Below are 14,313 nucleotides of genomic sequence, written 5' to 3' on the forward strand. Positions count from 1 at the left end.
CAAGTCCCCGGGCCCGGATGGAGTGCATCCCAGGGTACTGATAGCAATGGCTGAGGTAATAGCAGATGCGTTAGTAGTTATTTATCAATATTCGCTGGACTCTGGGGTAGTGCCGGCTGATTGGAAAACAGCTACTGTTACGCCGCTGTTTAAAAAAGGAAGTAGACAAAAGGCGGGTAACTACAGGCCGGTTAGCTTAACGTCCGTAGTTGGGAAGATGCTGGAGTCCATCGTTAAAGAGGAAATAGCAGAGCACCTGGATAAGAATGGTTCGATCAAGCAGACGCAGCATGGATTCATGAAGGGAAAGTTGTGTTTGACGAATTTACTGGATTTTTATGAAGATGTAACGAGTGCAGTTGGCAGAGGGAACCGGTGGATGTGGTGTTTTTGGATTTCCAGAAGGCATTCGATAAGGTGCCTCACAAAAGGTTGCTGCAGAAGATTGGGGTACACGGAGTTGGGGGTAAGGTGTTGGCGTGGATTGGGGATTGGCTATCTAACAGGAAGCAGAGAGTTGGAATAAATGGGTGCTTTTCTGGTTGGCAGTTGGTGACCAGTGGCGTGCCGCAGGGATCGGTGCTGGGGCCCCAACTGTTTACCATTTACATAGATGATCTGGAGGAGGGGACTGAGTATAGGGTATCAAAGTTTGCTAATGACACGAAGATGAGTGGGAAAGCGAATTGCGTGGAGGACACGGAAAGTCTGCAGCGAGATTTTGATAGGCTGAGCGAATGGGCGAGGATCTGGCAGGTGGAATATAACGTTGGCAAATGTGAGGTTATCCACTTTGGAAGAAATAATAGTAAATTGGAATATTATTTAAATGGAGAAAAATTACATCATGCTACTGTGCAGAGGGACCTGGGGGTCCTTGTGCACGAATCTCAAAAACTCAGTCTGCAGGTGCAGCAGGTGATCAAGAAGGCGAATGGAATGTTGGCCTTTATCGCGAGGGGGATAGAATATAAAAGCAGGGAGGTCTTGCTGCAACTATACAAGGCACTGGTGAGGCCGCAACTGGAGTACTGTGTGCAGTTTTGGTCCTCTTATTTGCGAAAGGATATATTGGCCTTGGAGGGAGTGCAGAGAAGGTTCACCAGGTTGATACCGGAGATGAGGGGTGTAGCTTATGAGGAGAGATTGAACAGATTGGGTCTGTACTCGTTGGAGTTTAGAAGGCTGAGGGGTGATCTTATAGAGACATATAAGATAATGAAGGGGCTGGATAGGGTAGAGGTAGAGAGATTCTTTCCACTTAGAAGGGAAACCAGAACTAGAGGGCACAGCCTCAAAATAAGTGGGGGCTGGTTCAGAACAGAGTTGAGGGGGAACTTCTTCTCTCAGAGGGTAATGAATCTCTGGAATTCTCTGCCCATTGAAGTGGTGGAGGCTACCTCGTTGAATATGTTTAAATCACGGGTAGATAGATTTCTGATCGATAAGGGAATTAAGGGATATGGGGAGCAGGCGGGTAAGTGGAACTGATTCGCTTCAGATCAGCCATGATCTTGTTGAATGGTGGGGTAGGCTCGAGGGGCTAGATGGCCTACTCCTTCTCCTATTTCTTATGTTCTTGAAAGTGGAATCACAGGTGGACAGAGTGGTGAAGAAGGCGTTCGGCATGCTTGGTTTCATCGGTCAGAACATTGTATACAGGAGTTGGGACGTCTTGTTAAAGTTGTACAAGACATTGGTACGGCCACACTTGGAATACTGTGTGCAATTCAGGTCACCCTATTATAGAAAGGATATTATTAAACTAGAAAGGGTGCAGAAAAGATTTACTAGGATGCTACCGGTACTTGATGGATTGAGTTATAAGGAGAGGCTGAATAGACTGGGACTTTTTTCTCTGGAGCGTAGGAGGCTGAAAGGTGATCTTATAGAGGTCTATAAAATAATGATGGGCATAGACAAGGTAGATAGTCAATATCTTTTCCCAAAGATAGGGGAGTCTAAAACTAGAGGGCATAGGTTTAAGGTGAGAGGGGAGAGATACAAAAGTGTCCAGAGGGGCAATTGTTTCACACAGAGGGTGGTGGGTGTCTGGAACAAGCTGCCAGAGGTAGTAGTAGAGGCGGGTACAAATTATCTTTTAAAAAGCATTTAGAAAAGTTACATGGGTACGATGGATATGGAAGGATATGGGCCAAATGCGGGCAATTGGAATTAGCTTAGGATTTTTTTTAAAAAGGGCGGCATGGACAAGTTGGGCCGAAGGGCCTGTTTCCATGCTGTAAACCTCTATGACTCTATCTGCTTGAAAAGTATATTTCTCCTATTTAAGCCTAACCACTGCTTCCTTAAATCACTTCAAAACTTTCTTCAAGTTTGATCTGTGTTCTTCAGGTCAGGCTCCTGTAATTAGAATGCCGTTGAGATAAATCACAACATTCAGGGTGCCTTGTAATAGACTTTCCATCATATGTTGGAAAATGGCGCAAGCTAATGAGACTCCAAAAGGTAGGCGTTTATATTGGTATTGTGAGTGCTGATGGATACCAATCTCTGTGAGTCTTTGTCCAATTCCAACTGCTGGTTAGACTGAGGTCTAACTTGGTGTATATTAAACCTCCTGCTAGTTTGGCATTGGGGTCCTCAATTTTAGGAATGGCGTATCTGTCTGTTTGAGCTCCTCTAATAATCGTCAATTTATAGTCCCCACAAATTCTGGTTTTAGGACAGGGTCTATGGGTGCTGCCCATTCTAAAAATTGGACAGGCTTCATGTACATCCTTCATTTCTTCCAGTCACTCGAGCTCAACTTCAACCTTAAGGCACAGGACGAACCCTGAAAAATTTTGGGGTTGCCTCCAGATTCAAATATATTTTAGCTTTAGCTTCCTTTTCCGTCCTAATTAATTTTGGAAGACATTGGGATAGTTATATAGCAGCTCCTGAAAACCTCCGTCTCACACATTTAATATTTCTAACCTGTCCAGTTTAATCTGCTTAAGCCAATCATGCCCTACTAAACAAAGCTGTTTATCAACATCCCCCACAATAGGATTGGTCTCAGGTTGCCAAAACAATCAAATTTAAATCTAATAGGTTGCTGGTATCCTAGTGCCTGATTTAAACTGATTGGTTAAATTCAAAAGCCTGTTCTGGTTCAAATCGATTGGCTTAATTCAAAAAAAGTCAAAAAGCCTATTACCAAGGCAACCCTGCTGCTTGGCCTTCTGAAACAAATGTTTCATTCTGGGCTCCTTGTGTCCTTGCATTTTTATTAACTTTCTAAGCACAGAAAAAACACCACCTTTTTAAAAGGACCATGCAATACTTTCACCTCTTAGCATTTTACAATTTTTAAATAATTTTACAAACAACAAATTCTAACATTCTTCTCAACTTTGCAACAGTAGGCAATATGGGGCAATTTTGAGCCCTCAATCGCCATCTGGAGGAATGGCGGTATGTGCTCAAAATCCAGAGAGGGTGATTCACGCCAGCAAGATTTCAAGTTCCGATCTTATCGGCCCCTCACCGGAGGAGTGGTGTAAAACACGCCATGGACTGCAGAAAGGCATTACCATCACTGAATCCCCCACTCTCAACATCCTGGTGGTTACCATTGACCAGAAACTGAACTAGATTCACTATATAAATACTGTGGCTACCAGAGCAGGTCAAAGGCTAGGAATCAAGTGGTGAGTAACTAATCTCCTGACTCCCAAAGCATGTCCAACATCTACAATGCACAAGTCAAGACTGTACTGGAATACTCTCCACTTGTCCGAATGAGTGCGCTCCAACAATACTCAAGAAGCTCAGCACCATCCAGGACAAAGCAGTCCACTTAATAGAGACCCCATCCACAAACTTCACTTGCTCAACTACTAACGCACAGTGGCAGCAGTGTGTATCATCTACAAGATGCACTGCAGCAATCCACTAAGGCTCATTAAGCAGCATCTTCCAAATCCATGGCCACTTCTATCTAGAAGGACAAGGGCAGCAGACACATTAGAACAGCACCACCTGAAAGTTCCTCTTAAAGCCACTGACCATCCTGACCTGGAAATATATTGCTCTTTCTTCACTGTCACTGGGTCATAATCCTGGGCCTCCCTCCCTAACAGCACCTAGACTACAATGGTTCAAGAAGGAGCTCACCACCACCTTCTTAAAGGCAATTAGGGATGCGCAATAAATGCTGACCTAACCAGCAACACCCACAACATCCCTTGAATGGATAGAAAAAGACAGGTGAAACATTAATTAGGAACACTGGAACAGAAGTCGATGATTCAACCCTTTGAGCCTATCCCACCATTAAATTAGATCATGGCTGGTCCATGCCTCAATTCCATTTACCTGTCTTTACTCCATATCCCTTAATAACTAACACAAGCCTTAAAAATTCAAATAGACATACGCCTATTTTACCCACCCTGCCCACCATGGAATCGGAGCAGGCAAGGGGTGGACAACAGCAATGCCTGTTGACCTCAGGTGGGAATTTCCGGTCTCGCCTGAGCGAGGTCGTAAAATCCCACCCATACAGTCCACAGCACTCTAGGCAAGAGTTCCATATTTCTGCAACAGTGTGTGTGACAAATTGCTTCTAATTTCATCCCTATGTGACCAAGCTCTGTAAAATTATGCCCGTTTATTCTGGATTCCTCCACTAAAGGAGTTGATTCTCTATATCTACTCTTTCAAATCCCTTTAGGATTTTAAATAATTCAATTAGACCCCCCTTAACTTCCTAAACTTTTAAGAATGTAAACAAAGTTGATACAATCTGTCCTCATAACTTAATTCTTTAAGTCTTGATAACATTCTGGTGAATCTACACTACATCCCTCCTCCCACCACCACTATACTGCACCCCTCGATCTTTTTAAGGTCTAGTGCCTAAAACTGAACACAATAGTCCAGATAATATTAGCTGAAGCACATGTTATCTCTCTTGTTGTGGTCGTGGTATATCATAGTTCACCCAGGAAGTCCAAGTTGCTGTGGCAACATGCACTTTTTACATACACATTCTAGTCTGGAGCTATGGGTTGTGATGGTAGAGCGTCCAATGTTTTTCCCATCATCTGGAATCTCACCCACTCGCCTGCCATTCGTGTGTGTTGGAAGAATTTGCAGGCTGATACTCAACCAGTTTGGTTGTATTTGTATAAGATGGTCCCAATGCAGGGACAACATGACTGTCACATCTCACCAATCAGAGAATGTTCCCTTTATCCCTACTCTTTGTCTCATAATTCCCAATTGTCCAATTCTGTTTGCTTTCATTTTTGCTCATAATATGTTATTAGAAGACTGCTGGAAGTGCAGGTATACAAAAAACATCCATAGGCATCATTAGCGACTGCCCCAAAAATTCAACTACATCAGTGAGACATGATTTACCTTTTACAAATCCATGCTGTGGCAACTGTGAGTTTAGAATCAGCAAAAATTTATAGTCCTTGAATGTAGCACTCAGTTTGGAAGCAAATTAGTGGGGCATAGTAAATTGGGAATTGAAAATTAAGCAATCTACATTCCTGTGTTTGGATTAGCAACTGAATAAACAAAAAATAATTGATAAATTAACTTCCCCTTCCTCATGAATAAATTACCTATATAGTTAATTCCATTCAGTAGGATATTCTGTAATATTTAATGACAATTTTATATGAAAACTTTGTTAGAGATAATCTGTAATTAAAAATATGCTTACATCAAAGTAATTTCAGTATTCAAGCAATGCATATTTTTAATGACTGCTGTCTTTCTTATTTAAAGAATGTGCTGACTAAGATGAATGAATGTTAGTACTGGGCAATGAAACATTCCCATCCTAGCAACCTAGTGTAAGATTCAATCACTCCCAGATCAGATAGTCTGCCACAGAGTAAAACTCTCTGTAGTTAGTGACAGTAACTTCTGCCTCAGAAAAGGAACCTCCCCCCCTCCCCCCCCACCACCACCCCCACCATCATTCCCATCCCTTCTGCACCAGAATTACATCTTCCCCTTTTCCACATCATTTATCCTGAGATATCTTTTGGGGACAGTTTTGTGACATAGGTCCATGCCCATTAGGGTTGAAGTCCAATGGTCCGAACTTATTTCACAAGGAGTCCTTGAAGTCAGAGTCGAATTTTGTGGTAGCATGGCCCCTTTAAGGAGGCGTTCCCTGAGGGCCACATGGTCGGGCCAGACTTTATGGAGTGTTGAAGCGGGAAGTTTATCAATTGACTGCAAGGGTGTGTACCTTGGGTCAGGAAGATTCAGCAGTTGGAGCCAGGAAGAAGTAGTATACAATCACATTGTTATTCCGTCTGACCATATTAGTGTCTATAGTTAACCAGTGTGTTGGCAATAAAGCCTTCTTGTTCTGAAGTCTCATCGAGTCACCCTTGTTACACTGGTGACGAGGAAAGTCTTTCCAAGTTTCTTGGGGATTGCAGTGCACAAATAGAGGAAAAGAGATTGGAGTGTTGAAGATAAGAAAAAGTAAAATACAGGGGCAGTGTTAAAATGCCTTTGATCAGGAAATTAGAATATGTCACCCTCGAAGTAGAAAAGTGGGGCCAGTATATTGAGGTATACATTACTTTTTTGTAGCTAATGAGATAACAACTGAAGAAAAGCAGAAGGTTATTCTGCTCCCAATTTCTGGCCCACAGACTTACAGTTTAATCAGAAGTTTAACACTGCCTGATGCTCCTGACAGCCAATCCTTTGACCAGATAGTTGAGTTGGTTAAGAATAATTTTAACCCCCAACCCTCCATCATTATGTTGAAATGCAAATTTCACTCAGTAGTCCAAGAACCAGGGGAAACAGTCTCAGTTTTCATGGCCAGATTGGGAGGATTAGCAGAGCATTGCGAGTATGGCCCAGCTTTCAGAGAAATGTTGGGGGACCATTTGGTCTGTGGTATAAACAGCCTAATTATACAAAAAAAGTTATTGGCTGAGACCAAAATTTCTCTGGAGAAAGCCGCTGACCCCGGCAACTGAATATGCAGAACAATGTGTAAGCGAATTGCAAGATATGCCAAGCAAAGTAAAGCACTTATGGCATGAAACAGCTGTGCTGAGTGCAGGTACTGAAGAGTCCAATAAAAGGGATAGAGCATCGAGGGCAGAAGCTTGTTATCGGTGTGGGGGAGGGCTCTCCCAAGAAGCTTGCCGGTGTAGAAATTACGTGTGTTTCAGATGCAACAAAAAGGATTATTTACAAACGTGGTGCAGAGCAAACCTGTCAGGACAAAATGTACAAAAACTCCACAATGATCAGTTTAACACTTGTGAAGAAACTGGCTGAGGAGCCTGACAAGGGCCCGAATCGTTTATCCTAACCCAGGTCCAAGTGAGTAAAGTGCCCCCTACAGAGATAGCCTCAATGGTAAATGGCAGTCCTCTTAAAATAGAAGTAGACACACGGGCAGTAGCTACAGTAATTGGGGAGCAGACATTTCATTACCTTCATAAATTCTTCACACCATTGAGATTAAATGAGTCGTATAATTGTCCACCACCAGATTGGATGTGGCAGAACTGCAGAGCTTAGATCTGATCATCATTGAATGGTGAGACAGACATTTTGGGCCAAATGGCCTACTTCTGCTCCTACATCGTAAGTCTTATGGTTATTGGTAGTGGAATTGCTTAGTTCTGTCAATCACTTGCTGTTTATGCAGTTTGGCATGCAAGTAATCCAATGCTGTAGCTTCACCAGGTTGACACTCATTTTTAGGTATGCCTGCTGCTGTTCCTGGCATGCCTTCCTCCACCCTTCATTGAACACCAGGATTGATCCCTGGCTTGATGGTAATGTCACAGTGGAGGATATGCTGCGTCATGAGATTACACATTGTGGGTGTGTACAGTTCTACTACTGTTGATGATCCACAATGCCTCATGGTTGCCCAGACTTGATTTGCTCGAGCTATTTGAAATCTATCCCATTTAGCACAGTGGTCATGCCACGCAACATGATGGTGTGTATCTTCAATGCAAAGATGGACCTTTGACTCCACAAGATTGTGTGATTGTTGCTCCTACCGATACTGTAAATGACAGATGCTTCTGCAGCAGGCAGGTTAGTGAGAATTGCCTACAGTGTAGACTAAGGGTGAGGTTGTAGGAACACTTAAGAAATTAAGAATATTGGGCTGTCTATGACAAAACGTCCTTTGATATTTCTCTCTTTAGTCTCTGTCTTCTTCTTGTAGATGAGAGAAGATAGACCATTTCCATCTGTTACTGATGGGGCTACTCAGCCTAGTTCTTGCTTTCCATTTATCACAATATATTTGCCATCAGCAAGATAGCCTTTATTGGTTAATCAATTCTTGCTACATTCTGAACATGAAAACTATTTCCTGCAATAGTTTAAAACTTGAACATAAACTTGTCATAAAAACAATTCATACTTTGGCTAAGTTCATTCCTTATTCATAGTGTGTTGCTTTTACATTCCCTACTTGCCTTTTTCTTTAAAATTATTTTACTTTATTCTGACTGAGGTTTCAAAATTTTCTGTTCTCAATTTTTAAAAATTAGTTCACCTTTCAAAGATTACCATTGTGGATAAATTAATTGCAAATATTGCCAAGAAGAAAGCTCATTCTCATCCTGCTCAAGAGCAATTCGGAATGGGCAATAAATGCTGGTCTCACCAGAGATATTCACATGCCAAGGACAAATAAAATCAAAGATTGGTTGAACACCTACTCAAGATTTTAAAAAGCATATGATTATTTCCTAAAGTACTTAAGTCTCGTGTGTGGTTTTAACCTGTTAATTCAGTATGTTCTGCATTTATAAGGTTATTTTCTTTACCTGCCTTTTCTCTCTGTTTTCTAGTTTTCCTTTCTGTTTCAACTATTTACCCTTGGCTCCAGATTTTTCCTTTTAAATGTAATTTATTTCTCTACAAATTACTTAGACAAGGCACATGGTAACATTCATTGTTCTAACAAAGAGTCATCCAAAGTCGAAAAGTTAGCTCTGTTTTCTCTCTACAGATGCTGTCAGACTTGCTGAGATTTTCCAGCATTTTCTATTTTTGTTACATTTATTGCATTCTGTTTGGCTTTCTTGGTATCACCTTCACTTTATCTTCTTTTATGGAAAGGTTCTGACCTTTAAGCAAAAATATTCTTCCATTTGTGCAACTCATAATCTACTCATGATTATTTGAGATTTTCTGTTGTAGCCTGTACTCTGTCACTCAATCTTTTTCTTCTACAGTTGTTTGCCACCCTGCATCCATTGAAGCTTGTCAGTTCCTCGTGTGACTACATGTCTACCATCATCACAAGGCTGTAACTACATCTTTACTATATATTGGGCTTGTACTTATAATAAATTTCACCCTATTTACAATCATTAATGACAGATATGGAGAGTCTCAACCAGATTTGATAAAGATTGTCTTTATTTTTGACAGAGAAGTGCTATATTATTCCCCAAAGTTCTAGAGTAAGAATTCAGTTTTGTTTGGTTCATTGTTTTCTTTATGATTCTTGTATGTATTTACAATGTGGCACAATCCATAGGCTTCCTGCAGTGACTAATTCTCTCCCATTTTGTCTTTACTTATTTTCTGAATTATTGTAACTCATGCAGAATTCTGTGGGAAGTGAACTTTATTCAATTGTTCATTTTTTAAAAATTCAGTTGTGGGACATGGGCAGCACTGGCTGGCCAACATTTATTGCTCATCCCTAGTTGCCCGAGGGCAGTTGAGAGTCAACCACATTGCTGTAACTCTGGAGTCACATGTAGGCCAGACCAGGTAAGGACGGCAGATTTCCTTTCCTGAAGGACATTAGTGAACCAGATGGGTTCTTCTGACAATCAACAATGGTTTCATGGTCATCAGTAGATTCTTAATTCCAGATATTTTTTATTGAATTCAAATTCCACCGTCTGCCGTGGTGGGATTGGAACCCCATTCTTCATTTGTGAGTGTGGGCAACCATTTGGCAGCTGTTATCTGCAGATAAACATAATAGTAATGTTGCAAAGCATCATTATCAATGACGCTTCCAGCACTAGCTAGGACAACTGCCCATTCATTGAGATTGGTTCATTCAACATGGATACCTTGGGATTTTTCTGTGTAAACTAGCAGTAGCCATTGAGACATTTGAGGAAGAGAGGGTGCTCCGTTGTTTTACATTTGAAATACACTTATCCTCTGGTTCTCCTTATCCTTTATGAAACTCCATTAGCCACACATGACCTGGAGTCACGCTTATAGGGGCGGGTAATAGTAAAAATATCCACGGCCAATTAAAATTGACTTCACCCCAATGTCGCAATGATTTCATGGATAAAATCAATGGTAAGATTCTCAGTTTGAACTCTACATATAACTATCACTGGAAAATGCATACTTTATATTCACAACATCTATGAAGTCAGCAGGTTTGACAACTTGGCAAAACTTTTGCTTTTTTCTAATATAATTTTGCAGCAGAATCTAACTGGCCTCTCCAGAGAGAGAGAATCCTCCCGTCCCAAGACCAGCAAAGCCATACTCACAGAAGTTGCAAAAACGGCAAGTTTGAAAACATCCCTTCCGTTATTTCGCGGTAACTTCCGTTTACCAAACTCCTGGGGACGGAATATAAACAAAAACATTAAGAGGAGGCAATTGTTTGTGATGGAGATAGAATGACCTTGATATGACTGAAGTGATGGGAAAATCTAACAGTGAGATCTTTATTTTTCATACACTTCAATACGGAACTCCTGGCTTCTCATATATGTAATTTATAACGTGACTTCCTTACTTTAAAAAAACGGGATTGATTTGCCACGGTGGACTTATTTCTTCATTGATTTGCAATGGTGTACTTTATCCAGTTTTGATCAAAAGTCTCTCTTTCGAAATTATTTTCTTTACACTTTTCCATTGGACATAGATCCCTTGCAACACAAATTATTCTGTAAATGCGTAGTATGGCTACAGAGAATGAAAATAAAACTGTTGGAAGCGAATGCAATATTCTATTCTCTTACACAAAGCCAAACCTATTTAAAAAAGACGTGTGAGTGAAAATAGAAAACTACTGGCTAAAGATTGAATTGAAATGAAATAGTGAGAAGAATAGATAGACAGCAGTTCCCAGAGGAGCCAGTGCATCTGCTGAACACTCCCTGTTTTATGATGTTACTGAAGGAGTAAAAATTAAAGTAAAATTAAAGTTGAAAACAAAAGTCTCCTAAGTCGTATCCTGCCACCGCCTTACAAAACCACTGTTAAATGTCAAATTGGCAGAATGTTCAATATTCTGCATTGCCAACGCTGCAAAGTCCTGTCTGGAGCTGACAATCTGCTACGCTCAGAATGGGTCTCCCCGCTTCCCTTTCATTTGTTAGCATTGTTCTTATGTTGCACAGTGCAGTGAGATAGAGTTACAGAATAATATAAACAATCTCACATCTCCTACAATCTAAACTTAATTTCCCTGCGTGCATTTTGGTTGTATTTTAAAGCGGTGCCGACTGTCCACTGATGTAAATAAGAATTGTCACTTTGTCAGGGAACAGATGAAGAAAAAAAATAGACAAGAGATATATCGCAGTCGGTTCTGGTTACTTACAGGGAAATTATATCATTGGGGGGGATCCTTGGGACAGATGAAGTTCCAACACACATGACTGCGTCCCTTGTACAACTGCAGCGACGTGGACATTTCGTTGGTTTTCTGATCTCAGCGCCGGATAACAAGCTGATTCCAATTGCAACAGAAAGAAAGGCAAAACTCTTATTCAAACTGCACATTTTTGTTCCTTGACATGCCCGTACACACGGCCATTAAAAAAAAGAACCCACCCCCTTTACACAGTCCTGCGGCTCCCACTTTCTGCACCGTGCGCCGTTTCCACAAAGTGCTGACATCAGCGAGGAACCGCAGCCCTGGCTCCCATGAATTATTTATTGGATATTCCGACTCCAGAGAGTTTAAAAATATCCGCTTCTCCCACAACACGCTTCGGCGTGCCCTTGCCCGCTGTCTTACCTCTTCTCCCCGCGTGAGAGAGGCCGCGGAGGGTGGGACTCAAGCGCTGAACCATCGGATGGTAGAAGCATTTTAAAATGAAAACTGATTGATTATTGTAATTTAGGAAGGCAAATATGAAGGGCCTCCCTCTGGGGTTTAGAACTAAAACCACAGGAAACACTTCCTGTCCCCTTCACCTGAGCACTTTGCAAATTTCCCCACAATTTTCAAACCGATAAGCATAAAACTTCATCAATTTCAATTTCTGCTTTTCCTCGCAGTTATATATATATATATATATGGACACAACTTCCCCCACCCACCTCTCCCCTTAATATTCCTTTGGAGAGATGACAGTAACTATAAGTAGTCTCAAAGTGGATCGCAAATCTTTAATCCATTGATAATTGACATGTGTATTCCATTTAAGGAGGGGTTGGTGAAGTTCTAACATGTGGAGAATTTAAAATGCGATGTATTGTCTGCAAGTTGGGTGCTAGTGAAAAGGTACCGATTTCAATCAGCACCTTGGACAAGGTCACTGAACAACAGTCAGCATCTTTGGAAGGAGGCCTGTAGCCGTGTAAAAAAAAACACGCAAGGAAACAGTAGTCCAGGGACAGAAAATCAGGAGATAATAATCAGTCCTGTTCATACTGGGTGGCTACTGACACTTTCAGGATCTGTATTTGTTCTAAAAATAGCTTGCGTGTCACCTCGGTAGCCCTGGAGGACTTGACAGGCATTGCAAGCCTACGCAGACGATTGAAATAGGCACTCAGAGGGATAGAAAAATAGTAACATACTGGCAAGACGTCTCACGACAAAATCCCATCACAAACATGACTTAATCATTTAATACAATAGCAATACATGAAATACATTAGATAACAGCGTCTAGATGTGAGTTTTATACGAGGGTAATTTTCCTTCTCTATATACCGTATGCTTTGTCTGTATAACGCGCAAGAAACACTATACTAAGACAATAATAAATCAAATCAAATGTTGTCCCCTGTTACTAAGACGGACCATGATTTGAGAGAAAGTGAATAATAATTGCAATCAGAGGCACAAGCAAACTGATGTAACTTAATATACCTGTAGTATAGATTTTAAAATGGTCATTAACTGGGACACAGTGGGGAGGAAAAGCTGGAATCTTTGTTGCCTGTCCATTTATGACATTAGCTGGTGACCATTTTCTCTGTAGTGCTGGACTCAGAGACATGAGTAAGTCTGAGGGGGTGCGAATGTGGCTATATTCAAAACTGATAGGATTCTCATCCAGACTCGAAACGTTAACTCTATGCTCTCTCCACAGATGCTTTAAGACCTGCTGAGATTTTCCAGCATTTTCTGCCAAAATTAACAATCAGAATTACAATATTTCTGTCCCTGAGTTTTGGAAGTGGTGGAGGACAATTTTAAGCTTTAATGGCCTAAATGCTTGCATGGAATTAAACCATTGGAACCTAATCTGGATAATCATTTAATTTAAAATGAACAATAATTCACTTGTTAGTTAGCTGATAAACTGATATGGAATGTTGCCGGGATTAAGTGGTATGCCTTATGAGGATAGGTTGAGAGAGCGAGGTCTATTCTCCTTGGAGAGGCGAAGGATGAGAGGTGACCTGATAGAGGTGTATAAGACGTTGAGAGGTATTGATAGAGTGGATTCTGAGAGGCTTTTACCCAGGGCTGAAATGGTTGTCACGAGAGGCCACAGGTATAGAATAGAATAGAAACCCTACAGTGCAGAAAGAGGCCATTCGTCCCATCGCGCCTGCACCGACCACAATCCCACCCAGGACCTACCCCCATATCCCTACATATTTTACCCACTAATCCCTCTAACCTATGCATCTCAGGACACTAAGGGGCAATTTTTTAGCATGACCAATCAACCTAACCCACACATCTTTGGACTGTGGGAGGAAACCGGAGCACCCAGAGGAAACCCACGCAGACGCGAGGAGAATGTGCAAACTCCACACAGACAGTGACCCAAGCCGGGAATCGAACCCAGGTCCCTGGAGCTGTGAAGCAGCAGTGCTAACCACTGTGCTACCGTGCCGCAGTGACAATATCAGTTTAGGGTGCTGGGGAGTAGGTATAGAGGAGATGTTAGGGGTAAGTTTTTCACTCAGAGGGTGGTGGGTGCGTGGAATCGGCTGCTGGTAGTGGTGGTGGAAACGGATTCGATTGAGTCTTTTAAGAGACTTTTGGATAGATTCATGGAGGTTAGTAAGATAGAGGGTTATAGATGAGCCTAGAAGGTAAGGAAATTGTTCGGCGTAGCTTGTGGGCTGAAGGGCCTGTTTGTGCTGTAG

General features: G+C 41.6%; 1 protein-coding gene across 1 annotated transcript in view; it reads right to left on the reverse strand.

Annotated features, from left to right (window-relative positions):
- The window catches only part of lgi2a (leucine-rich repeat LGI family, member 2a), a 57,537-nt gene extending 45,780 nt beyond the window's left edge, over window positions 1–11,757 (reverse strand). Inside the window, exons 1-2 of the mRNA XM_078225006.1 lie at window positions 11,576–11,757; window positions 10,512–10,583 (exon numbers count right to left, since the gene is read on the reverse strand). Coding sequence (XP_078081132.1) covers window positions 10,512–10,583; window positions 11,576–11,757 — 254 coding nt within the window. The remainder of the gene's footprint in view (window positions 1–10,511; window positions 10,584–11,575) is intronic.
- Between the last annotated feature and the right edge of the window lie 2,556 nt (window positions 11,758–14,313).

Source organism: Mustelus asterias, chromosome 1 (genome assembly GCF_964213995.1).
Source record: "Mustelus asterias chromosome 1, sMusAst1.hap1.1, whole genome shotgun sequence".
NCBI classification, from domain to species: domain Eukaryota; kingdom Metazoa; phylum Chordata; class Chondrichthyes; order Carcharhiniformes; family Triakidae; genus Mustelus; species Mustelus asterias.